The 22,687-nt window shown below is 33.4% G+C and overlaps 8 protein-coding genes and 1 pseudogene across 11 annotated transcripts; 5 read left to right on the top strand and 4 right to left on the bottom strand.

Moving 5' to 3' along the window:
* Positions 1 to 89: 89 nt before the first annotated feature.
* On the top strand, positions 90 to 1,701 carry LOC107359783 (uncharacterized). Of its 2 annotated transcripts, none has more exons than XM_089267471.1 (3): positions 90 to 281; positions 569 to 1,166; positions 1,222 to 1,701. In XM_089267471.1, the coding sequence occupies exons 2-3, from the start codon at positions 1,024 to 1,026 to the stop codon at positions 1,496 to 1,498; spliced, it is 420 nt and encodes a 139-aa protein (XP_089123597.1). In that variant the 5' UTR covers positions 90 to 281; positions 569 to 1,023; the 3' UTR covers positions 1,499 to 1,701. The 2 variants fall into 2 exon arrangements, with proteins under 2 accessions (XP_089123597.1, XP_015781836.1); XM_015926350.3 differs by having other exon boundaries at positions 99 to 281; positions 1,225 to 1,701.
* Positions 1,702 to 2,706: 1,005 nt separating this feature from the next.
* On the bottom strand, positions 2,707 to 3,830 carry LOC149093871 (phosphoacetylglucosamine mutase-like; annotated as a pseudogene). The gene is made up of 2 exons (XR_016198632.1): positions 3,769 to 3,830; positions 2,707 to 3,628 (listed from the first exon to the last, which is right to left on the bottom strand). The product of XR_016198632.1 is annotated as a phosphoacetylglucosamine mutase-like (transcript).
* Positions 3,831 to 4,103: 273 nt separating this feature from the next.
* Positions 4,104 to 7,738, top strand: LOC107359780 (transcription initiation factor TFIID subunit 4). Its single transcript, XM_015926345.3, has 9 exons — positions 4,104 to 4,558; positions 4,884 to 5,330; positions 5,422 to 5,511; positions 5,578 to 5,700; positions 5,763 to 6,219; positions 6,432 to 6,562; positions 6,625 to 6,750; positions 6,838 to 7,086; positions 7,179 to 7,738. Exons 1-9 carry the CDS (start codon positions 4,235 to 4,237, stop codon positions 7,281 to 7,283), a joined length of 2,052 nt encoding a protein of 683 aa, XP_015781831.1. The 5' UTR covers positions 4,104 to 4,234; the 3' UTR covers positions 7,284 to 7,738.
* Coprox (oxygen-dependent coproporphyrinogen-III oxidase) lies at positions 7,498 to 8,923 on the bottom strand. Its single transcript, XM_015926349.3, has one exon. The coding sequence runs from the start codon at positions 8,879 to 8,881 to the stop codon at positions 7,847 to 7,849; it is 1,035 nt and encodes a 344-aa protein (XP_015781835.1). The 5' UTR covers positions 8,882 to 8,923; the 3' UTR covers positions 7,498 to 7,846.
* Positions 8,924 to 9,470: 547 nt separating this feature from the next.
* LOC107359456 (uncharacterized) lies at positions 9,471 to 12,047 on the top strand. The gene is made up of 2 exons (XM_015925930.3): positions 9,471 to 10,123; positions 10,852 to 12,047. The coding sequence occupies exons 1-2, from the start codon at positions 9,939 to 9,941 to the stop codon at positions 11,165 to 11,167; spliced, it is 501 nt and encodes a 166-aa protein (XP_015781416.1). The 5' UTR covers positions 9,471 to 9,938; the 3' UTR covers positions 11,168 to 12,047.
* A 516-nt stretch (positions 12,048 to 12,563) lies between these two features.
* Positions 12,564 to 14,032, bottom strand: LOC107360007 (sorbitol dehydrogenase-like). Its single transcript, XM_015926615.3, has 4 exons — positions 13,900 to 14,032; positions 13,453 to 13,780; positions 12,872 to 13,357; positions 12,564 to 12,803 (listed from the first exon to the last, which is right to left on the bottom strand). Exons 1-4 carry the CDS (start codon positions 13,982 to 13,984, stop codon positions 12,647 to 12,649), a joined length of 1,056 nt encoding a protein of 351 aa, XP_015782101.1. The 5' UTR covers positions 13,985 to 14,032; the 3' UTR covers positions 12,564 to 12,646.
* A 1,390-nt stretch (positions 14,033 to 15,422) lies between these two features.
* Positions 15,423 to 16,536, top strand: LOC149093870 (talin-2-like). The gene is made up of 2 exons (XM_089267392.1): positions 15,423 to 15,510; positions 15,734 to 16,536. The coding sequence occupies exons 1-2, from the start codon at positions 15,423 to 15,425 to the stop codon at positions 16,534 to 16,536; spliced, it is 891 nt and encodes a 296-aa protein (XP_089123518.1).
* Positions 16,537 to 18,820: 2,284 nt separating this feature from the next.
* On the bottom strand, positions 18,821 to 20,648 carry LOC107360008 (sorbitol dehydrogenase-like). Its single transcript, XM_015926617.3, has 4 exons — positions 20,308 to 20,648; positions 19,817 to 20,144; positions 19,138 to 19,623; positions 18,821 to 19,058 (listed from the first exon to the last, which is right to left on the bottom strand). The coding sequence occupies exons 1-4, from the start codon at positions 20,390 to 20,392 to the stop codon at positions 18,902 to 18,904; spliced, it is 1,056 nt and encodes a 351-aa protein (XP_015782103.1). The 5' UTR covers positions 20,393 to 20,648; the 3' UTR covers positions 18,821 to 18,901.
* An 805-nt stretch (positions 20,649 to 21,453) lies between these two features.
* On the top strand, positions 21,454 to 22,575 carry Dtd (D-aminoacyl-tRNA deacylase). Of its 2 annotated transcripts, XM_015925950.3 has the most exons (5): positions 21,454 to 21,617; positions 21,693 to 21,783; positions 21,856 to 21,958; positions 22,030 to 22,162; positions 22,237 to 22,575. In XM_015925950.3, exons 1-5 carry the CDS (start codon positions 21,575 to 21,577, stop codon positions 22,338 to 22,340), a joined length of 474 nt encoding a protein of 157 aa, XP_015781436.1. In that variant the 5' UTR covers positions 21,454 to 21,574; the 3' UTR covers positions 22,341 to 22,575. The 2 variants fall into 2 exon arrangements, with proteins under 2 accessions (XP_015781436.1, XP_089123595.1); XM_089267469.1 differs by lacking the exons at positions 21,856 to 21,958; positions 22,030 to 22,162; positions 22,237 to 22,575 and having other exon boundaries at positions 21,693 to 21,787.
* The last annotated feature ends 112 nt before the right edge of the window (positions 22,576 to 22,687 follow it).

Below are 22,687 nucleotides of genomic sequence, written 5' to 3'. Positions count from 1 at the left end.
AATGCAATTCGATATAATGAATTGAAACAGACAAGAAAAGTGGTAAGAAGTTTACAGCAATACAACAAAAATGAGTAATAACTCTCTATTCAATCTGCAGAGGGAGCTAAAAAGGAGCTCTTGTTTTTTCGTTTCCCATTTTTAATTAAAATACTTTATAATTAAGCTTAATTGCGACTTTTATCTCGTTTAAATCAGTTTTATCTTTGAAATAACTATCTAAAAGTCAAGAAACTTGAGCTGTTATTTGAATAGTAATAATTTGGAAGAAAAAGGTGGAAGTAAGTTAACAATGTTTACCTATTTTTATTAAACAATCAGCTACAAGAAACTGTTACAACAAAAGAAAAAATCTCAATTTGATAATGATGAAAGCTGTCAAGTTGAAGTGACAATTTCTTATTCGTTTTTTTCTCTCTCTTTTATTTCTCATTACTCTTGCATGATTCATTGTTCTGATTTTTAATTGTTCAATTTGTTTTGGTGGTTTGAAATTAATGGCTGATGTTTATGTTCCTGTATCTGTGTTGCCACCCTTCTATATTTACATCTTTAAATCTGTTTACAGGAACCATTTTGATACAATTATCTGGCTACATCTCTGTTGATAGACAATAGACAACTGTTGATGATTGACGTTGAGATATTTTCACTAAAATAATTGACTTTACTGAATGGAATCAGTTTGGTATAAATTATACAGAGGAAATGACATTTATGCTACAACTTGGAGCTATTTATTGCTGTGATATTTGCGTGATTAACCAGGATGCAAGATGATTTGTAATGAACTGTCTGATCTGTTTATTTAACAAATGACTCCATCAAAATGATCATAACACCTCATCGTAACATCTCGATGACCATTTCATACAAACCATGTCTGACCATTTTATTACTAGATTCAAGATAATCTTAATCTAATAAAAAGCCTCACCTTTAGTCTGATTTTCCAGCCAAAAGTCATAATTGTTTGTAAAATTCAATGAAACACCTGTATTCCACTAACAAGCCAAAACAGTTATGATCATGAAAAATGATGAAATGTGTTTGATTATTCTGTTTATACAACAACTGTTGATATGGAAAGCAGAATCAAGAGGAATTATACCATTAAACTGTGTCTATAACAATCAACTGTGTGAATCAGTTGAAGCCCAAATCAGGTATGTACCATGTCTAATTGTGGTTACTGAAGTTTAATTTCATTTTTCTTTCCAGCAGTGATGATAAAATGGCCAGTTATTTGAATAAAGATGCTTTCGATATTCAAATCGGCGATGATAGTGAATTAAATGATTTGGATGATTACGGACAGCCTTTTTTAGGAGACGAAAAAAGGGTTAAAGTTAAAAAATCAAAGACAGAGATTAACCTGGACCCATTGATTCCCATATTAACCCAGATTGCCGCCAAGCGAAAGCAGGAAGGTAAAAACCGAAAAGATGATCCAAATAAAGCTCCTAATCGGAATTTCCAAACGCAAGGATGGCGCTGATATGAATAAAGTTCAATCTTATTTATTAAACCATCTGAATAGCTAGTCATACTTAAATTTTAGATCGATTAGATTTTTGTTTGCTTTACTTCGCACTTAAATGATCGCATTTTTTCAACCAACAATTTCCTCCAAGGTCGCTGTCAAACTCAACTGTCAAATCAATCAAACTTCGAACATTAAACTTTAATTATTTCCAATTATCAATTTCCTTTTCCTAGGCTATCCTTAGGGTAAGAGATTCGGGAAGATTCGGGTATTAATCAGTTTAAACAATTAGACGTTTAAGTTGGGATAAGAAGATTTTATGAAAAAACCGCTTAAGTTTGTTAACATTATTGTCCGTAGATGGCGAGCAGTGCTCTATTTCTCTGCTTCTTTGTTTTCAAATCAAATAAATTTCAAATTCACACTTCAAAAATCAAAAGTCTGCTGTTATTTGAAATCAACTCAAGTTTAAAAACTTTACTTCCAATTTATCTCAACTTTAAATTGTTTTATTGTTTAAATAAAACTCTGCAAAGTAAACTTGTCTATTTTATTTCTACATTATCGATACCATTCTAAAGGAATCAAAAGCAAACAACATCAAAGATGCCTGGACTACTCAAATCTCCAGATAAGAACTCAATAAACCAAATACCCCAAGTGAACCCAGACGCCCCAAATGAACCAGTGGTACCAATTCGCCGAACTTTCCGAAGACGACCAACCATTGTATTCGAAGATTTAGAGATAATCGACGTTCGTATGCATTCGCGACCAGAAAACGCATCACCAATGCAGCTTTTTTTCAATTCAGCTCCATTTCCCAGAGTCTCAGTTCGTCGTGCTGATGGTGTATCAAGAAAACTTGGTTAAACTCAATCAGGACATTGCTCATTCAGCAAAGCATTTTGACGAAAATTTTGATTTCTAACTTATTATGTACTCTTAATTGAATGATTTATACAACTCAATCTTGATTTCTGACAATGTACCCACAAATAATTCTTTATTAATCTGATCTTCAATAAACGTTTTTTTACTTTCAAAAAAGTTCTCGAAATCTTTACTTCTCCTTTAAATTTTGCATTTATATCAAAATAGGAAAAACTACAAGGGAAGGTTCCCAAATGCTACACCAGTTTTCAATTTGTTTTGCCTCAAAATATTCGTTGTTTACTCATAGGTTTATGTGCCAAATGCAAGTAATGTGGATCTGCGCGAAATTTTAAAATCTGTTTTTAATATTTATTGATGGATCATTAGTCTTTAAAAATTTGCGATCTGGAACAATTAATTTCAACAATCTTGATGGAGAAGTTTCATAAATTGCATCCCAATCTTCAATGTTCCAATCTTTAGCTCTGAGAATTGCTTCAACCAGAAGAAGATCTGATATTGCATTACCAGTTGCCTGATAAAAGCAAACTATTATCTTGATTAAAATAAACTGTTGATATAAACTGTTGATATTAAATTGACCATTAGATTCGAAAAATATTGAAATATCACAGTCAGCAGCTTTACGCATCAGATGTTTAACCCCAGTGGCTGTATACTCTACATTGACACCAACAGTATTTCTGAGAAACTGAGTTGTCTTGCCATTTGAATAAGCAGTTTGGACGACTTGGATAGTCAATTTATCTTCAAGTTTGCAATCAGATAGCAATCCTTTGACGTAAAGGCAAAATAAAGCGGCTATCTATCACCATTACATATTCTCAAGGCGCCATTATCGTCAAAAGCACCCGAAAATTTGTTGAAATAACCAGATTCTGTAGGTTCACCTAAACTTTTGTTGTAAGCATAAACTATATAGTGTAATTGTGGTGTCGTTAAAAGCCCAAGATCACGAACACAGGTATCCATAGCTTTAACTCCATCAGCTGCTGACAAGGCTAACTTTTCTGAGCTATCTCGTGTATCCATGCCCATCAAAACTAAACCTTCACCTTTCATGTTCATCTTGAGGATCAATTTTTTAACTGAATCTTCCAACTTCTCATCTGACTCATTGGCTATCTTCAGCTGGGTTGTGGGATGCAGTGATCATCAAACCAATAGCTTGACCAACCAATAACTTTAGATTTAATTGCAGCAACGAGGCCCATTCTAAATGCAATAGAATCAAGGATCTCAGCCCTAAAGACAAAGAAAAAAAGACATTGAAACAAAAGGAAAACATTAGAAATGATGGATCAAAACTAAGCCTGATACCAACGAAACGATAATAATCACTATAATTACATTCAAGTCAAAGTCAAAATTCATTAATTTCTTACCTTGCTCGTAGTCCAGAAGTTCCATAATCTACATGTTCGGAGATTCGGGAAGATTCGGGTATTAATCAGTTTAAACAATTAGACGTTTAAGTTGGGATAAGAAGATTTTATGAGAAAACCGCTTAAGTTTATTAACATTATTGTCCGTAGAAGGAGTGCTCTACTTCTTCTTCTATGTTTTTGAATCATCCTTAAGTGGATTCAAGTTAAACCGCTTAGGTCTACTTCCGAGAATAGTTGTTAGATGACGCTGAATGCAAGGGCCTCATTCAGATTGAGGGAGCCACTGAGCCACTGTAAAGTCAAAGAATACTATCTCTGCAATATCTTTTTTCTCATCCTGGTCGCTTTTCCAACTGAAATTGAGAAAATCATCATTTGGTGAAGTGAATAGTGATGATCATTAAGTAATTTTGTTTTCGTTTTGGATTTAATTTTGATTTTTATAGTGATAAAGTTGGTGAAAATGTCTACAAATATTCATAATCAAGTTATTTCATCAAGTGGGACCGTTTTCACTGTAACCAAGCCTGTTTCAAGTCAAAGTGGATCAAATCAACAGCCACAGATATTGACTCAAGTTGTCTCTAATCCAGGCAACCAGCCTAATTTTTCACAAGTTATTTTAGCACCTAGTCGACCTGTATCAAATGCTGTAACCGTGACGCCAACAACAACGGGTATAAATCAAGCCCAAAGAGGACTACCACCTAGAATAATTAATTTACCTCCACAAGTCAGATTAGCTCCTCAAACCATCATTACCAGACCGGGAATCTCTGGGATCCAGGTAAATGCATAGCATAAAGCTTTACTCTACTTTCTGTGGTATACTTGTAGGAAATTTTAGCTTTTTTTCTTCATCTAATGGTATTATTAAGAAGCAAATTTTATATTTAGTATATTTTTAGTGGATAAATTGGAAAAAATTGCATTCGTCTGATATTTTTTTAGATGATATTAAATTAAGCTCTATGTAAGAACGAAATTGGTCATAGCGGGAACTCTATAACATATTCTTATGCGTTTTGCTCATAGAGCTTACTTTTTTTTTACTTTTGTATTTCTCATGTTTATATAATTCTAATATTGTATACTTTCTTTTATATTTTCAGCAAGGATATGCATTACCAGGATTTGGTAAAAATGCAATTCTCATCAAATCTGGTGATGGTCAATTTCAATTTGTTAATGTTGCTCCAAACATGAATCCAACACCCGGAGCACAAACTATTAGACTGACTGTACCAGTGACAGGTGTATCAACGATACCGCAATCTACCAATGTGGGAACAACAATAAGAGCACAGCCACAAATGACTGCTGTACCGAACTCTGCAGTAATCACTTCTAGAAGTGGCCAACCAGTACAACTAAATCAACAATTAACCATTCAAACCACCACGGCAAATGCCCAAGCTGCATCTTCCCAACCATCTCAAATGTCACCGAATACAGCTAAAACGAAGTGCAAAAACTTTTTATCCACATTAATTAGATTAGCCAGTGATCAGCCTGAACAAACTGCCACCAATGTGAAAAACTTGATCCAAAGCCTTATCGTAAGTTGAACACATATTTTATTTCTTCTAATGGCGCAATTTTTATCATTGTTTCTCAACGCAATTTCATTTCTATCCAAATGATTTCTAGGATGGAGCAATCCAGCCCGAAGAGTTCACCAATCAACTGCAAAGTGAGCTACATTCTTCTCCTCAACCGTGTCTTATACCATTTCTCAAAGTAAGTCATAATATTATCTTTAATCAAACATGCAGAATCCTTGTTAACATTTGATTTCAATTACAGAAAAGTTTGCCTTATCTTCGACATTCATTGATGATGCATGAGATGTCAATCGATGGTGTCCGGCCTCCTCCTCCTGGCTCTGTCCAATTACCACCTCAGCAGCAATCAACCTCTCAAATTCAGGTAAGTTACTCTTAATTACACTTTTTGACATCTCGAGTAACTTTTCATCTCTTTATTTGCAGATTAACCCGCAATCTAGACAAACATCCATTCGTTTAGTTGCAGCACCAATGACAAATCTGTCTCAACTACATCAGGGAGCTACCGTTATAACTGGCATTCGTCCACAAAATAGTTATTCTTCATCGTCAACTGGGACCACAATAACAGCTGTGACAACAGCACAAATATCCAGCAAAATGCCACTTATATCGCAAAACAGTGCTAGAGCTAAACCATCAGTAGCCAAGGCAAGAAATATAGCATTATCCAAAGAAAAAGAAAAGAAAAGCTTTGTTTCAACACTTCGTGATGATGACGATATAAACGATGTTGCTGCTATGGGAGGTGTAAATTTAGTGGAAGAAAGTCAAAGAATATTGGCGACTAATGCAGAATTCGTTGGAGCTCAGATTAGATCTTGTAAAGATGAAAATTTTCTATTCACCAATCCTCTTCAAAATCGTATTAACGAAATAGGTATGTATCTTGAGTGATTTCAGCAAAGAATTAAGATGAGGTTACTTTTTAATTACTTCATTAATGGTATATAAGTAAAATTTCACTTACTGCCTTCTCGAATTTTTTACACTTAAAATATTAATGAGCGTCAGATTTCAAACTGAAACAATCATTCTAAGGCGTCTTCACAAAAAAATCCAAATTAATATTTATTCTCTTTATCTTTCCAGCTAAAAAGAATGGTCTCGATGATGTGCTTTCCGATGTTGTGTCACTAGTCTCTCATGCAGCGCAAGAGCGTTTAAAAACTTTAGTTGAAAAATTAGGAATCATTGCTGAACATAGAATGGAAAATTTTAAGGTAAGTCATATATGATTTAGATGATAATAGATCAATACTAACTTCTCTATTTTCGTTTTCAGAATGATCCTCATTACGAAGTTACACAAGATGTTAGAGCACAAACTAAATTTCTCGAAGAATTGGATAGACTGGAAAAGAAAAGGCACGAAGAACAAGAAAGAGAAATGCTAATGCGAGCGGCTAAGGTATGTATCTCATTTGAAATCTGAAAAATTAAATCTGTCCAATATTTGCATACTAATCTAATCTAATTATTGTGTTTTCTTTTACAGAGTCGATCAAAATTGGAAGATCCTGAGCAGCTTAAGTTGAAACAAAAGGCAAAGGAAATGCAAAGAGCTGAATTAGAAGAAGCTCGCCAAAGAGAAGCAAATGAAACTGCTTTACTAGCCATAGGTCCTCGTAAAAAGATGAAAACATCATTCTCATCAGATAATAGTATAAATAATTCATTCATAAACAACTCATCGAATAACCAACAAGGCCTATCATTCTTTTCAAGTACACCAGCAAAGACACAGGTCAGTTTATCTTCGTTTATCTCATTCATGTTGCCATCTTTTCTTATTTGACTCAATTTTCATAAAAATATTTACTTTTTCTTGTTCTACAGATGCGTCGCTTCAAGCGAGTCAATATCCGTGATTTACAGTTTTTAATGGAACAAGAACGCGAAATGATTCGAAGTATAATGCTTTATAAAGCATATGTCAAATAATATTATTTAAAGAAAAAGTGAATAAGTAATTCGTAAATCAACTTTTAATAAAATTGGATGGTAGTTAACAACCTACCATAATCACCAAAGGAGAACTCAAAAAATGCGTTTCAGTCTAATTAGAGATAAATTATGCATTACCGCTGTTTCTTTCTTGTTTTTCTTGGATATCCAAAGCTTTTCCGGTAAAAAAACAAATAGGGAAACAAAGAAGGAATTTTGAGGACTTTATTCATGTTTAAAGCTGTCTTTAATGCTATTCTAAAAAAGATAGCATCTTATATTTCATCATCACTTTCACCTACACTTTCATCAAAAAAAACATCTCATCTTTAAATTCACCTTCATCGCAACCATCTCTATCGTTTTCAACGTTTCAACTGAAGCTCAACATTTTATCAGAATGAATATATGACAGGTTAAACATTGAAACAATAAATACAGATTATCTTTTACCTTCCTTTTGCTTTCTTTCTAGCATCACTTTTCACTATCATTGTGTATATAAAACCCTATTATATAATTATGACTAAAAAAATCAAAATAGATATTTCGACGAAAAATTAACAAACCCAATCTTTCGGTTCTTTCAAAACACTCATCAATTTATCCTCATCACTTCCATTAACAGGTTGGTGCATGTATTCCCAAGAAGCATGCAGTGGAAGTGAAATCAATATACTTTCGATTCGCGCTCCAGGAGTGAAGAAACCAAATTTAGTTCCACGATCATAAACCAAATTGAACTCAACATATCGGCCTCTTCGCAGTAGCTGCCATCTTCGATTATCGGGTTGATAAGGCTTTAAGTAATTTTTTTCAACAATCGGAATGTAGCAAGGAATCACAGTTTCTGCACAGCTTTGTATGAAATTGAAACAATCGTTTAGGGAAGGTTTATTCAAGTCATCAAAAAATATGCCACCAACACCGCGACGTTCCCCTCGATGTTTGATAAAGAAGTAGTCATCACATTCGGCCTTAAATTTAGGATAGTAGCTTGTATCATGGGCATCACAGGCTGTTTTCAAGGAACGGTGAAAATGCCTGAAAGTATCCTCATCATAAGTATAAGGTGTTAAATCGGTTCCACCGCCAAACCACCATTCAGTCCCATGTTGTCCCTCTATCTCAAAATAGCGATAATTAAAGTGAACTGTAGGAACGTGAGGGTTTTTAGGATGAATCACTGAGCTGATTCCAGCCGCAAAGAAAGGCAATTCTCGTCCTTCATCCAACTGAATATCCTTATGCTGTTTCTTCATCTGAGCAACAGCTTCTTTGCTTAGCTTTCCAGTGACCACCGAGACATTAACACCAGCCTTTTCGAATACCTGACCATCCTGTAAGACACAAGATATTCCTCCACCTCCTTCCTTTCTCAACCATCTATCAGCAATGAATGAACTAGCAGGAGTAGAATCAGATGATTTCTTTTCAAAAGCTTCCAAGGCGAGACAAAACTTTTTTTGAATTTTCAGGATAAACACTTCAAAAATACTTCGAACCGAAGTAGGGTTGGCTTTCAATTCATCTAATGATGAAATGGGTTCAGCCATGAAAAAATCACTGGTCAAATTTTGGTCAACTGGATCCATTTTAAATTAGAAAAAAGAAACACAAAATGTAAACAGTAAAGAAAGAAAACCTAGGTTTACTTAATTGTAGGTGCACTTGACTGGAGTAACTCAAGTACCTCCTTAAAACGGGGATAAAAATAAACAAATCAAAATGAGGGGTGAAATGTTAAATGACAATCGTAATTATTGAAATACATAAACATGTTTTTAATTAAATTGTAATGTCGAAATTGCTTTTCAAAGTTAATCAAATCATACGAGAAGCTAATAATTTGTATTCATGTTGACCTAACAAGGCAATAACAAATGGTTACCCTATGGATGTTAATACATTAAGCTTACTGTGAAACCCTTTCCAACAAAAATTAAATGATTGTTCACAAGTGAGATTTAGTTAATAATAAAATTGATGATAATGATGATGATAGAGTAGCCTTAAAAGTAAATTTTGAGGCCAACAATATTAACCCTTAGGGTAACTTGTTTTGAAACAGAATCAAATCTAAAGTAAAGCAATTCACATCTTATACGGGTTTCATTTCGGACGATGATAATCACCCCTTCATGATCATCCTCTTTTTTAACCGAATCTTAGCCACATCAAAGTCAAGGTTGGACTAAATGGATGCTAATATCAAGAAATCATCATTCTCATCTCTTCTGTTGACCCATTGATCAAGTTTCATCTTCAGTTTAATTTTAAGTTTTGAATGTTTTCCTAGTCAACAATAATTTAAATTTTGTTTCGATTTGTTTACATTTTAATTGTTGAACTAGCTTTTGTGTCTTAACAGCGTCATTAAATATGGATTACAAATTTTAATTCATCAACCCCTGGATGACCAATGGATTTAAGTGATTTCCCTTCAATACAGATTTCAGTTTTCATCCTAAACTAAATTCGAGTCAAATTTATTCAATTTCTAGTGAACTTGGAATCCGTTTCATTTTTCTTCAAACTCTTTGACTTTCATTTTCAGCAATCTAATGTGCTTAACAGCCCAAAATTTGTGAATTCAAAAACAACAAAGAGATCGGATTTTCAGATCGAGGTTAACAGTTGAACAAGGACGAGATGAAGTTCACCATAATTTTATTTGTATCTCTGCTTGTCTGTGCTTTTTTGATTCATTCAAACGATTGTGCGATCAGAATTTCTCGGAGAAAATTGAAATTGCTGAAAAAATTGGCAGTCATTCTTTTCCTCGGAAAGAACAGGAAAATTTATACTGTGCCGTTTCCTCTTCCATTACCATTGCCGTAAGTTTCCAACGAGAACTAAAACCCAAAACCTAAATTTCTTCAGAGCAGTAAATTTGGGTCAATACTGACCAATATTGGAAATGATGAAAGTCAATTTAGAGATTAATTATACCAATGAACGAAAATAGTGATCCATCACTTTCTTTGCATCCTTTTATTATTACTAAATCAGGGCCAAATAGGCTGAGGTCTGATAACGGTTTATCAAAGTGATTTGAAACCGATTGAGAGTAAAGTCTTTGATCGACTCAGGTTAATAGTAAAGTTCAATGTTGTTAAATTTAGAGGCAATTTTAGATTGTTGTGATGTTAATGATGATGTAGATTGTGTGAAAGTGTAACATTAACCAAAACTAGGATAACCTTTTCAGGTATAAACCTTTACAATCAGTGCGCCGCATTAAACCTGAAATTCATTCTTCATCATCTTTTCACCATCAAATTAGATGATCTACATTTAATTGAGGCTAGAGACAAAACTGTTTACCTCTCTAAATTACATCATGTAAAAGTAAAAACAATTTCATTCATTAAAAAGACAATGTTCTATTAATATGACCTCTAACTAACCCTGAATACGAATTATCAAATTGGTCCTTTCTCATGAAATTAATTTTCTCTCATTTGGTTGTTCTCTAACTAATCAAACTTGCTGCTATTAGTTGATGCACATTAATTGACAAATATTTATTTTCACTTTTTGCTTTACTCTTTCATGTATTCAGAGTAATCAACAAAGTACAACCAATAATTTATCGCCAGCGAGTTCCTTATCCAGTTGAGGTTCCTGTTCCTGTTCCATATGCTGAGCCAGTTCCATATCCAGTCGAAGTACCAATAGATGATCATCCATATGATGATTATTCAGATGATGAGGCCGATGCAATGGAAACCCGTGGATATGGTTATGGTTCCCCAATTAATAACAATAATATAAACAGATATCATCAACCACAGTCAAGTAGAGTGAAAATATTCACAAAAAGACTACCGAAAAGATATGACCAACAATATCCAAACCAGTTGAAGAGATCATTTTAAATTGCTGAAAGTATTTATTAACTTATTCAAGCCTCTATTTAGCTAAAATTAGTGATTATTAGAAACGATTAATAGTTGAAATGATAGAGCAAATTGTCGATGTAAGGAATGGATTGCAATAGCATGTAAATTAAACTTAATTGTTACCTAAAACCTGTTTTTCCGTCAATAGATGGAGACTTAAGTTGAGTAAATCAGCAATGAGTTTGAAGTTTAAAGCAATTCTTACAATTTTTAATTATTAATTTAACTAAAATGAACTTAGTTTTCTTATTTTTTAATACTGTGTATATCTAGTGATTTAATAAAATAATATGAACTTTCGTCTTTTTCTTGTGTACAAAACCGATTAAGGTAAGTGAAGTTGTTCAATATTGAAGCATGACTGGACAATGAAAAAACAGCAAAAATAAAGTCAAAACAAACTGGAACGAGACAAAAACAAGGAAACGAGATAATGCCACGGAATTTTAACGCATTGAAATGATATGAAAATCCATTTATTTCCAATTCAATTCAATTCTTCAAATACTTGAACTTTTCCTTTTTCCTTCAACAATTGTAGCTGTCTTCAACTCCTTTCAGCTTTAACTGTATGACTTCGGTTTTCCCTGTGCCTTGTACTAGTAAATGGTTCTGACCCTGATGGTCAGAGGGATGAACCAACAGATTAAGTGTATTATCTGTTTGAATTCACCCTGATCGAGTATTTCTGCTGAGAAATCGGTATTTATTGTCTAGCGCAAACTATATTTGTTTAGTTGCCCTTCAACCTTCTACTCTTTTTTACATTATTTTGACGCAATCTATCTTGTAATAGCAATTTATTTGTAGTATATTTAAAATTTAAAATAAACAATGAATATTATTTATTACAAAAGTCCTGAAGAGCCTTGATTCTGATGCACATCTGATAATAAACGTTCAATCTTATCAGAACAGTCTGCTACAGTCACACGACTTGTTATTGACAAGATGTAAAACCTAGATTCGAACTTATCGCAAATTGATGATAAATCGATTGGATCGAATTAACTCTTAAAAAGCTGACAATCAAAACAATCCCTCTAATTTATGTTATCCTGAAACAATCTGAAGGCAAAATAAACATTGAAGAATGACTTTTCAAACTGTGTTAATTGGACCCTTAAAAAGTTTGTTTGATTAAAAAATTATACCGGTAATTGCAAAGATAATGCTAATAAAGATATGTTGAATCAATTTTATTTTAAAACGGTGCTTAAATTGTATGTATTTTCTGTAAGAATAGTGAAGATGTTATTCAACGAGAAATTGCTGTGAGTTTCATCTTAACACTTTTGTTATGTGAAATATTTGACCGTTTGACTCTTTAGGTTTTCGTTTCAATTTAATTTTGATTATAACGCTTTTAACATTTAATTTTTTGATTTTAATATTTTATTTCGATAAGTTCTCAAAATTAAAGCTACCAGTTTATTTACTTGTAACGTATAAAGCTTATTTATTATGTTTTGGTGAAAGTAATATTTTAACTCCTTGGCCCTTCTTAAGAGCATCGAAAGCTGTTTGATAATCCTCCAAGCTAATTACATGACTGATCAAACCTTTGGCATTAACCCGTCCACTGGAGATGAGATCAATAGCAGTTGGGAATCTATTCAAGAAGATAATGGTTATCAATTCAACTGATTTTCTCTCAAAATTATATTCGGAGTTACTTACGTATTATTGAACCGGTTAACACCAATAAGATTTAGCTGTTTTATCGATGCAATAGTTAAATCAACACTAGATAAGCTAGCGCTTAATCCTTGCAATAAAACTTTGCCACCCCTTTGGGCTGTCAAAATACATGTATTGATACATGCACCAACACCAGTACAATCTATCGTAACATCAGGTGGTCCACCCATTATTTTCTTAACCTTTTCAGCAATCTCTTCCGATGTTTCACCAGGAGTGGTTAACAATGTGTAATCTGCTCCTAGAGATTTGGCAATGGACAAACGCTTTTCATTTAAATCAGTTATGCATATTTTGCCAGCACCGAAAGCCTTGGAAACCATCAAACATAATAAACCAATTGGACCAGCACCGGTGATAAAGATTGAATCATTGCCCTCTAGCTTGGCTCGTTTTATTGCCCAGACAGCACAAGCAACTGGCTCAACCAAAGCACCTTCTTCGAGTGTCATGCTTTCTGGTAATCTGTGCAAAGTAAATTTTATTAATTTCTGAACTCTCTAGAAAAGTTCAACTTCAAGAGCTAAAGACTGTGAAAAATGGAAACTGGGATTTCATACTTATGGCACAAAATAGCAGGCCAAACATTGGTTGATCGGAAGAACCCGTTCTTATTTGCTCCACAACTTGATACATCACCATAGGGACACAAATTATTTGATCCGATTCGACAGAAATCACAGGTCCAACAGGGTTCATGTGGTTCAATACAAACTCTATCACCTGGCTTGACGTTGGTTACTTTGGATCCAACTTTGACAATGGTTCCACTTGCTTCATGGCCCATAATTGCGTTCTCCTTGGCTTTGAATGGACCGATTCTACCGGAAAGGTGCCAATGAAGATCACTGCCACAAATACCACAAGCAGCTACATCAATCAAAACCTCTAAATAAAAAAAATCAAAATAAACAAAAATATCGTTTTACACTTACTTTAATATGACGATTCAAATGGATGAACTAGAAAAAAGTTACTATATACTCGATGATTTTTAATGCAATTACCTGTTTCGGATGGCTCATCATCTTTCTGGTATTCATCGATACGTAATTCATGTGGCTTTACAAATACTAAACTTTGCTTAACCATTGTTGAAATTTTACTTCACGCGTCCAACGTTTTGATTGTTAAAAAACAGATAGTTTACTGAAAATGCGCCAAAGAAAACTTAATTTATAGCAGAAAAAAGATCAGATTATCTCAGATGATGGAGAGGATAATATTGGTAAAACAAGATTCTAGGAAATCAAAGAGAATTATCATTGGCTTAGAGCTTGACATGAAACTCACCCGACATGAATTGTAGTCCCACTTATTCCATGAAATATTTTTTGTTGATAAAGTATCGACTAATTCAGGAAAAATTCCTCTCTAGATTATCGATATTGATTGCTCGTTTAATTTGCTGTTTCAGCGATTGAAACGAGACTCACAGATTTCGCTCACTGATGGACTTTGGGGAATGTCAATTATCAGCCGAGATATTGTCGTCAAGCTGTAACAAATAACACATCCAATCACTCCTATCCTTATTTGAAATTACACAACAATGAAAAGTCCCTATTATTGGTATATCAAGGTTTTCTTTGATTTTACTCATCAGAGAAACTCTGAAAGATAAAGGAGAATCAATGAGAAATGATAAAAGTCAGTGGGGCCTTGATTAATCATTTTTCTGAATAATCTGTACAGTCTGTACAAAAAGAATAGCGTTTCTTTCTTCCACATCAATTTTCTGTTCCATTTTTAATTTCACTCCTTAAGAAGATTCTTATTAAAAATAGGTATTAAAATTAAAAAAGCTAAAGCTTTTCAAATGAAAAATTGTATTTATTTCTGGTGGTAACACGTTAACCATTACAAAAATGTATTTCAGTTTCTAAATGGCTAACTTGATCTTGTGAATTTATGCACAACTTAGCATAATTTTTGACCAATTTGACTATTTTCATTTATTAAATTATCAAATTTTATTTCAAGTTAAATAAATCTTTTCAATTTCTGATTCGAATTTAGGATTTTTTCATTCTTTAATGAATTTATTACTACTCAAAGTCCTAGCTTATGTTCAAGCAGTCACTCTATTTTGATATTTTGTCTGAGGAGGTCGATGCAGCAGATAACTTTTATTTACACGTTTTCATAACAATATCATTTTTTCGCACGAGTCTCATTGATTTTAATCTAGCTAGCCATAAAAACGCTATGCTGAGATTATGTACTGATTGAGCAATTAAGCAATTATGTTAAATACTATTAATTTGATTGAATTGATTAGATATTATTGCAAGGAAATTCAGATAAATCCGAAGCACAATTCATTTGGATGATTTGTTAATTGATTATGTCAATTCTTTTCTTATTTCACTGTTCATTAATTGTACAATTTATCAGCATTCATTCAAAATATTTAAACGATTAAAGTTGCGGCTGATGAGTAAGTATTTGAATGAATGGTATTACATTATTTTAAACCGGTCACTGAAATCATTATCTTACCAGGCCAACCCAAATTCGGAGTGAAAACATGTTTGACTACTCGCAGTTCACTCTGTATGCAGTTATGAAAGGCAATAAGCCCGATTTTCATCAATCAATGTCTCTTGACAAATCTCGTGAGTTGTATAAACTTCTCCTCGAAAAAATGAAGAAAAGCTACGATCCTGATTTAATTAGACAACTAAACAATTGATTGTTGCTGTCCAAAACTTTACTGCTTTTGCCTCTTCAGATGAGTTTGCTAGAATCCCAGCTCGAATAAGCGACAAAGCTCGCTTACGCACAGTTACCTATTACTAGACTTGTGACTCTTTCTGTAATCTTTTAAATACTTCGAAGGTTTCAATACTGAACCTTCATGGACCAAATTATCATCTAATGGAGAATCGGTTGATTCATCGATTGCCTCGTTGATTGCTGCTCTTCGAGAAGCTGCACCAGGTCAGAAAGAATGTGATATTGCTATTGAAAAATTACGTCGAAATATAAGGGAACTTGACTCTTCAGGAATGAACTTAATGAACCAAACTTTATCCACTCGAGCTGATCATTCGTTCAAAACTTATCGAGAAATTATGCATTCAACTATAAATGAAATCGCTGATAAAATTGACCCTCTTCGAGTGACTGGTAAATGCGAAGCTGAAAGCTTAGGTCACCGAGTGACTGCATTTTCAGCATATTTTGTTCCATTAATCGATAATACTATTGGAGCTGTTTCGGTAACTAATGGAAGAGTTCAATCAAATCTATTGAGTCAAACCAAAACAGTTTGTGAATGTGGACTACAAATGCTCTTTGCAGTTAAAGAGGCCGGTGGAAATGCTAAGAATACCAGTTCGCATGCTGATATTGACGAGGCTGGAGAGTGTTTGAAAGAAGCTATAAATGATTTGTCACACACACTTCAAACAACTAGTCCAGGTGCAGCTCATGTTCCTGTTGTAGTTGACTCGATTAGCAAATCAATTGGACGAATGGATGAAAGGTATTCGTTCAGTGGTGATCTCATTGACCCTAGTTTAAGTTTCGTTGATTATCAAACACGAATGGTTAACATATTGAGAGAAATCAATCGAATTGCTCAAGAAATTGTAAGTTATATTCAACTAAACTACTTTATTTTGTTTGTTTCTTGCTGAAAAGACGCTTTTAACACTTTTATGCACAAATTGCAACAAACTGACACAAAATTGACGCAAAAAACGGATTAAACGGGCTTTCTTTTCTATTTCAACTTTGTTAGTTTGTAGAAGTATGAAAACTGTGTCCATTTGGCCGATTAAAAAGTTTCTCTGCCCAACAGTTCTCGAGAAAATCGAGGTCAAAGTCGAAACTTCGTTAGCCTTTTGTACCATAATGACAGCAGATTTTTTCATAAAACTTATTGTCATGATCTAATTTTTGATTACCAACTTGAAACTGAACTCATTTTGCGAAAAAAACTTTTCTATTTTCTGTAAAACAGATCACTTCGATTTTTAGTTAAACCGACTTATTCCTGTGGCCGCAAGAGTTAGCGAGCTTAAACTCATTATTGGTACATAAAACTTGCTGTTACACATCATGGGTTGGTTATTTTTTTCATTTCACCAACGATTCTCTTGATTTTGGCCATCGGCCTGAAAATTTCGAACCAAAATATTTCGAGAATGACATCACCTAAAACCACCATTCTTCCAGTAAACATTCGATTTCATTACTGGCTGTAATATAATATGATTGAATGCTGAATAAAATCTGATCTGACTCAATTTATAAAGTACATCATTCTACCACTCAAGATTTTGCTATTAATTTTTAAACATAGTCTCAAATCTGTCAACACAAGTTATAAAATGATCTAACCTTTTTTGCAGGATATTCAATAATTTCATACTTACACATGTTATAGCTCATGATAAAATCTAATGTTTGATGTGAGAATAATGATTTTAGGTGATGCTATTCTCGAAATATCGAAGCTCAAACTTTTTAGGTAAATGGCCAAAAACAAGAGAACTGTCATTAAATTGGAAAAAGTATTTGATTGTTGATGTGTGGCATCAATTTTTATCCAAGAATAATAAGTTTCAGCTATCTAACTCTTCAGGTCACAGAAATAGGTCAGTTTAATTGAAAATCGAACTTATCTATTTGTTCAGAAATAGAAAATTTTATTTCGCAAAATAAGTTCGTTTTCTAGGAGGCAATCAAAAGTTACATGAGAGAAATAAGTTTCACGAAAAAACCTACTTCCATAACCGTACAAAAAGTGATCGAAGTTTCAAATTTGACCTCGATTTTCTCGAAAACTGTTTATCGCACGACTTATTTAATAGTACCAATGGACACAGCATTCATGTCCCTACAAATCCCATTAAGTCTAAACTCTCAACTCAAATGTTCGAGCCTTTGGCATCACTCTTTGCATTTCATTTACAAGTTTAACCAGAAAATTGGTTTATTTACCAAGAAATGGGTTGAGATGTGTTTTGTTTGTTTAATAAGTTGTTTCTCGTATATTTACAAGCCAAAAATCATGACCAAAAAGCGCTAATGGAAAGTTTTTTGATTCAATTGAGGGTGTATCCGGTCAATGGAAAAAATGTTGGTTAATCTTGGTTAAAAGACAAAGTTGTTAAGAAAAAGATGAGATAAGAACATCTTTTTCTTAACAACTTTTTAACCAAGATAGTCTTTTAACCAAGATTAACCAACATTTTTTCCATTGACCGGATACACCCTGAATTGATAATTAATAAAGAGTTAAATGGGTAGAAGAATGATGGTTCTAGATGCTAACATTTCGAAATATTGAGGTTCAAAGTTTTAAGGCCAATGGCCAAAATCAAGAGAAATGTTGATTGATTGAAAAAAGTGTTTAGTCTATGATGTGTACCAACAATTTTCAGTGATAAATAATCAGTTTCAGATTGCTAATTCTTACGGTCATAGAATGCGATCGGTTTAACTGAAAATCGAATTTATTGATTTGTTCAGAAACAGAAAATTTTATTTTGCAAAATAAGTTCATTTTCTGGTTGATCATCAAAGTTTACTCCAGTAAAATGAAGTTTCATGAAAAAATCTGCTTCCATACTTCTACAAAAATCAATCGAAGTTTCAACTTACAAGTTTGTTAGAAGTTGGTTTTCTCGAAAACTATTGATCAGAGAAATTTTTAAATTGAAAAAATGAACGCAGTTCTTATGTCCCTACAAACTGATAGAGTCTAAATTTGAAATAAATTCATTTTCACGCGTGTTCGCTCTTTTGTGTCGATTTGTGTATAAATGTGATGATTGTGTTTATATGTCTTATTGCTAACAACCGTTATTCGACGTGAAATTGCTTTGAGTTTGTCGATTCATTTCAATTTACACGTTAGTTATGCAAAAATTTTTGACCGTTTGCGACTATTCAATTTATTTTTGATTATAACGCTTTTCACATTTAATTTGTTGATTTCAATATTTTATTTAGGTAAGTTTTCAAAATTGAAGTCACCAGTTACATATATCAAGCTTATTTATTATGTTTTGGTGAAAGTAATATTTTAACTCCTTGGCCCTTCTTAAGAGCATCGAAAGCTGTTTGATAATCCTCCAAGCTAATTACCTGGCTGATCAAAGCTTTGGCATTAACTCTTCCACTGGAGATGAGATCAATAGCAGTTGGGAATCTATTCAGAAAGATAATGGTTAAAGAATTTACTGATTTCTCGAAGATTCACTCTGAAAATTATATTGGAAGTTACTTACGTATTATTGAACCGATTAACACCAATCAGATTTAGTTCCTTCAACGATGCAACAGTTAAATCAACACTAGATAAGCTGGCGCTCAATCCTGGCAACAAAACTTTTCCACCCCTTTGGACTGTCAAAATACATGTATTGATACATGGGCCAAGACCAGTACAGTCTATCGCAACATCAGGCGCTTCACCCATTATTTTCTTGACCTTTTCAGCAATCTCTTCCGATGTTTCCCCGGGAGTGGTTAACAACGTGTAATCTGCTCCTAAAGATTTGGCAATGGACAAGCGCTTTTCATTTAAATCAGTTATGCATATTCTGCCAGCACCGAAAGCCTTGGAAACCATCAAACATAATAAACCAATTGGACCAGCACCAATGATAAAGATTGAATCATTTCCCTCTAACTTGGCTCGTTTTATTGCCCAGACAGTGCAAGCAACTGGTTCAACTAAAGTACCTTCTTCGAGTGTCATGTTTTCTGGTAATCTGTGGAATATTAATTTTATTTAAAGTGATTCCACTTGGGCTGAATTAGTTTTCACATCTCTTGCTCATTGGAAAACATTGCCTCCTATTGTGAAAACTGGTTCAGCACAAGTCGAATTATTGTAATGTCTTGGCTTACTAGTAAAACTTCAAGAGCAAAAGGCTGAGAGGAATGGAAATAGGGATTTCGTACTTATGACACAAAATGGCAGGCCAAACATTGGTTGATCGGAAGAATCCGTATCTATTTGTTCCGCAACTAGATACGTCACCATAGGGACACAAATTACTTGATCCGATTCGACAAAAATTACAAGCCCAACAGGGTTCATGTGGTTCGATACAAACTCTATCACCAGGCTTGACGTTGGTTACTTTGGACCCAACTTTGACAATGGTTCCACTTGCTTCATGACCCATAATTGCGTTCTCCTTGGCTTTGAATGGACCGATTCTACCGCAAACATGTAAATGAAGATCGGTTCCACAAATACCACAAGCAGCTACATCAATCAAAACCTCTAAACAAAGTAAACAAAAATATCGATTTACACTGGTTTGTTGAGATCAATTTAAAGTAAATTAACACTTCACAAAGAGTTAAATCAACTTTGTGTAAATAGTTGTGTGAAATATAACTATTTAAATACATGAGCTAGGAAAAAGTTATTGTTTACGAATTACCTGTTTCGGATGGCTCATCATCTTCTTGGTATTCATCAAGACGTAACTCGCCGGGCTTAACAAAGATTAAAGTTTGCTTAACCATTATTGAGATTGAATGCTGCAACAGAGCGACTCTATCAAATGAACAAGTTCAAGAAAAACTGATTCCATATCATAATTGACACTGGTATTTAAGCATTGTTCAGAGGGATGAGCTCATACAAATAAGACAAAGATAATGTCAAATGTAATTTTAATGAAAATGAGAGCCGTCGAGTAGCTTTTGCTTCGAACTCCCCTCGTTGATACCTGATTGGCCTAGATCGCTACCTTCTAAATTAGAAGCCTGAGTATACAAACTAAGAGATTAGATGCCATAAATGAGCAAACGCGAGCATATGAAACCCCGCGACTTTTTGATACCCATAATTAATGGGAATAATGGCTTGAAGAGTAGGTGCAATTTGTGTAATTTTGTGTAATTTGATGACTTCACTTAACCTTCACATAAATTAGATGGTGTAAATTGTAATTAAAAAAGACTTCATTTTACTGATTGGCTTTTTATTCAGATAATTCACGTATATAACCACAATTTGCACTTAGAAAGATTCTTAGAAAGATTGACTCGATCTTAATCTGTTTTAATTCGAGCTATAAAGTTAAATTTTGAGTCAGTTTATGTGAGCAGATATAAGTATTTTGGCATTTTAATAATCATAATGAATAATGCTATGTACAATAGATGCTATGCTAAGATTATGTACTCATTGAGCAATTAAGAAACGTTGAATAAGTCTTTAAATGAATAGTTGGCACTTGGCCTTAAAACTATGAGCCTCGATATTGATAACTCGAGATTCTTTTACCAATTATATTCGCGTCTGTAAGTGCATTTTCTGGTTGACCATCAAAAGTTACACATAAAATGACGTTTGACGAAAAGAACTGGTCCCATGACTGTGAAAAAGGTGATCGAAACTTCAACTTTGTACTTGATTCTCTCGAAAACTGTCGATCGGGGGTATTTTTTATATTATTTTAATATTAATATTTAAATATTGAGTGATTCAAGAAAATTTGAAAATAGCGCTTTAATCTAAGAATGGTATCTCTAATGCAAACAGGCAACCGGTATCAACAACTATTGTATCACAGAGTCTCATGTCTTAATGTAATCCGGTCAATTTGTTTTATTTATTCCAACTTTTCTGAAAATTTTCATATCAATGTTTAATTAATATCTCAACTTTAGGCCAAAATATTTATACTAAACACATGCAAAATGAAAGCTGTTGTCCAAAGAGTCGTTAAGGCTTCAGTTTCAGGTAAATAAGAAACTGTTTATTTCAAACGCTAACAACAACAAATAATGCAACCACTTTGTTTCTTTAATTTTACAGTAAATAATGAAATTATATCTGAAATTGGTAGAGGAATATGTGTTCTTGTCGGTTTATCAAAAGATGACACTGTGACTGATGTTGATTACATGTAAGTTTATTTTAATTTATCTGCTCTTTTATACCAATTCAAAAGGTAATTCAATTTTTTTCTGTTCAATAGAGTTCGTAAATTGATAAATATGAGGATATTTGATGGCGAAGATGGTAAAAGATGGGATCTCAGTGTCAAAGATAAAAAATATGAAATTCTTTGTTGTTCTCAGGTATTCTGATACAATTCTTAATTCAGAAAACTGTGTTAATAATTCCATGTTTAAATCTTGCCTACTCGCAGTTCACTCTGTATGCAGTTCTGAAAGGCAATAAGCCTGACTTTCATCAATCAATGTCTCCCGACAAATCTCGTGAGTTGTATCAACTTTTCCTCGAAAAATTGAAGAAAAGCTACGATCCTGATTTGATTAAAGGTACAGTTGAGTTTTTTTCTTGCTTACCAACTTACTGCTAGAATTTATCATGAATATCTATCTTTTTGTTCTAGAGGGACGATTCCAGACAGCTTGTCATGTCAATATTGTTAATGATGGTCCAGTCACAATTTGCTTGGAGTCACCTAGCTCAAAAAAATCCGAAGTCACTGAATAAGTTGCTTTAAAATCACTCTTCTCAATGGAATCAAACTATAAAATGCAATTTGACAGGTTTTTACCCAAGAACAATTTAACCAGGAAAAGCTCATACTTTATGCAACATGTTTTTTCAATAGCATGTAAAGTAATGAGTTTTTTTCGTCTTGATAAGATTATATTCTGATGTGAAATGAAACATTGTTATGAGATACTGTAAAAGTGGGATTAAACAATTGACTTTGACTCTTTCATTGGCACTTTCATCATTTCTATTCTTTCGTGATCCACTTTTGATTACATTTGACTATCAAACGATTGATGATTATTTTATATTGCTGTTACTGCATTTTTCAATAAATTTTC

This window comes from Tetranychus urticae, chromosome 2 (genome assembly GCF_039701765.1).
Source record: "Tetranychus urticae isolate SD_2017Ah chromosome 2, NJAU_TeUrti_SD_1.0, whole genome shotgun sequence".
NCBI lineage: Eukaryota > Metazoa > Arthropoda > Arachnida > Trombidiformes > Tetranychidae > Tetranychus > Tetranychus urticae.
Note: the sequence above shows the minus strand (reverse complement) of the source record. Positions and strands in the feature narration are given on the sequence as shown.

Bases quoted from the DNA above. Each gene is read 5' to 3' on its own strand.
- LOC149093870 (XM_089267392.1), top strand. From the start codon at position 15,423: ATGTTTGACTACTCGCAGTTCACTCTGTATGCAGTTATGAAAGGCAAT. The intron at 15,511-15,733 runs GTGAGTTGTATA...AATACTTCGAAG, and splicing joins AATGTCTCTTGACAAATCTC to GTTTCAATACTGAACCTTCA.
- LOC107359783 (XM_089267471.1), top strand. From the start codon at position 1,024: ATGATCATGAAAAATGATGAAATGTGTTTGATTATTCTGTTTATACAA. The intron at 1,167-1,221 runs GTATGTACCATG...TTTTCTTTCCAG, and splicing joins TCAGTTGAAGCCCAAATCAG to CAGTGATGATAAAATGGCCA.
- LOC107360007 (XM_015926615.3), bottom strand. From the start codon at position 13,984: ATGGTTAAGCAAAGTTTAGTATTTGTAAAGCCACATGAATTACGTATC. The intron at 13,781-13,899 runs GTAATTGCATTA...TTTTTTATTTAG, and splicing joins TGATGAGCCATCCGAAACAG to AGGTTTTGATTGATGTAGCT. The intron at 13,358-13,452 runs GTATGAAATCCC...TACTTTGCACAG, and splicing joins CCTGCTATTTTGTGCCATAA to ATTACCAGAAAGCATGACAC.
- Dtd (XM_015925950.3), top strand. From the start codon at position 21,575: ATGAAAGCTGTTGTCCAAAGAGTCGTTAAGGCTTCAGTTTCAG. The intron at 21,618-21,692 runs GTAAATAAGAAA...TTAATTTTACAG, and splicing joins CGTTAAGGCTTCAGTTTCAG to TAAATAATGAAATTATATCT. The intron at 22,163-22,236 runs GTACAGTTGAGT...TTTTTGTTCTAG, and splicing joins CGATCCTGATTTGATTAAAG to AGGGACGATTCCAGACAGCT.
- Coprox (XM_015926349.3), bottom strand. From the start codon at position 8,881: ATGGATCCAGTTGACCAAAATTTGACCAGTGATTTTTTCATGGCTGAA.
- LOC107360008 (XM_015926617.3), bottom strand. From the start codon at position 20,392: ATGGTTAAGCAAACTTTAATCTTTGTTAAGCCCGGCGAGTTACGTCTT. The intron at 20,145-20,307 runs GTAATTCGTAAA...TACTTTGTTTAG, and splicing joins TGATGAGCCATCCGAAACAG to AGGTTTTGATTGATGTAGCT. The intron at 19,624-19,816 runs GTACGAAATCCC...AATATTCCACAG, and splicing joins CCTGCCATTTTGTGTCATAA to ATTACCAGAAAACATGACAC.
- LOC107359456 (XM_015925930.3), top strand. From the start codon at position 9,939: ATGAAGTTCACCATAATTTTATTTGTATCTCTGCTTGTCTGTGCTTTT. The intron at 10,124-10,851 runs GTAAGTTTCCAA...TCATGTATTCAG, and splicing joins CCTCTTCCATTACCATTGCC to AGTAATCAACAAAGTACAAC.
- LOC107359780 (XM_015926345.3), top strand. From the start codon at position 4,235: ATGTCTACAAATATTCATAATCAAGTTATTTCATCAAGTGGGACCGTT. The intron at 6,220-6,431 runs GTATGTATCTTG...TTATCTTTCCAG, and splicing joins AAATCGTATTAACGAAATAG to CTAAAAAGAATGGTCTCGAT. The intron at 7,087-7,178 runs GTCAGTTTATCT...CTTGTTCTACAG, and splicing joins GTACACCAGCAAAGACACAG to ATGCGTCGCTTCAAGCGAGT.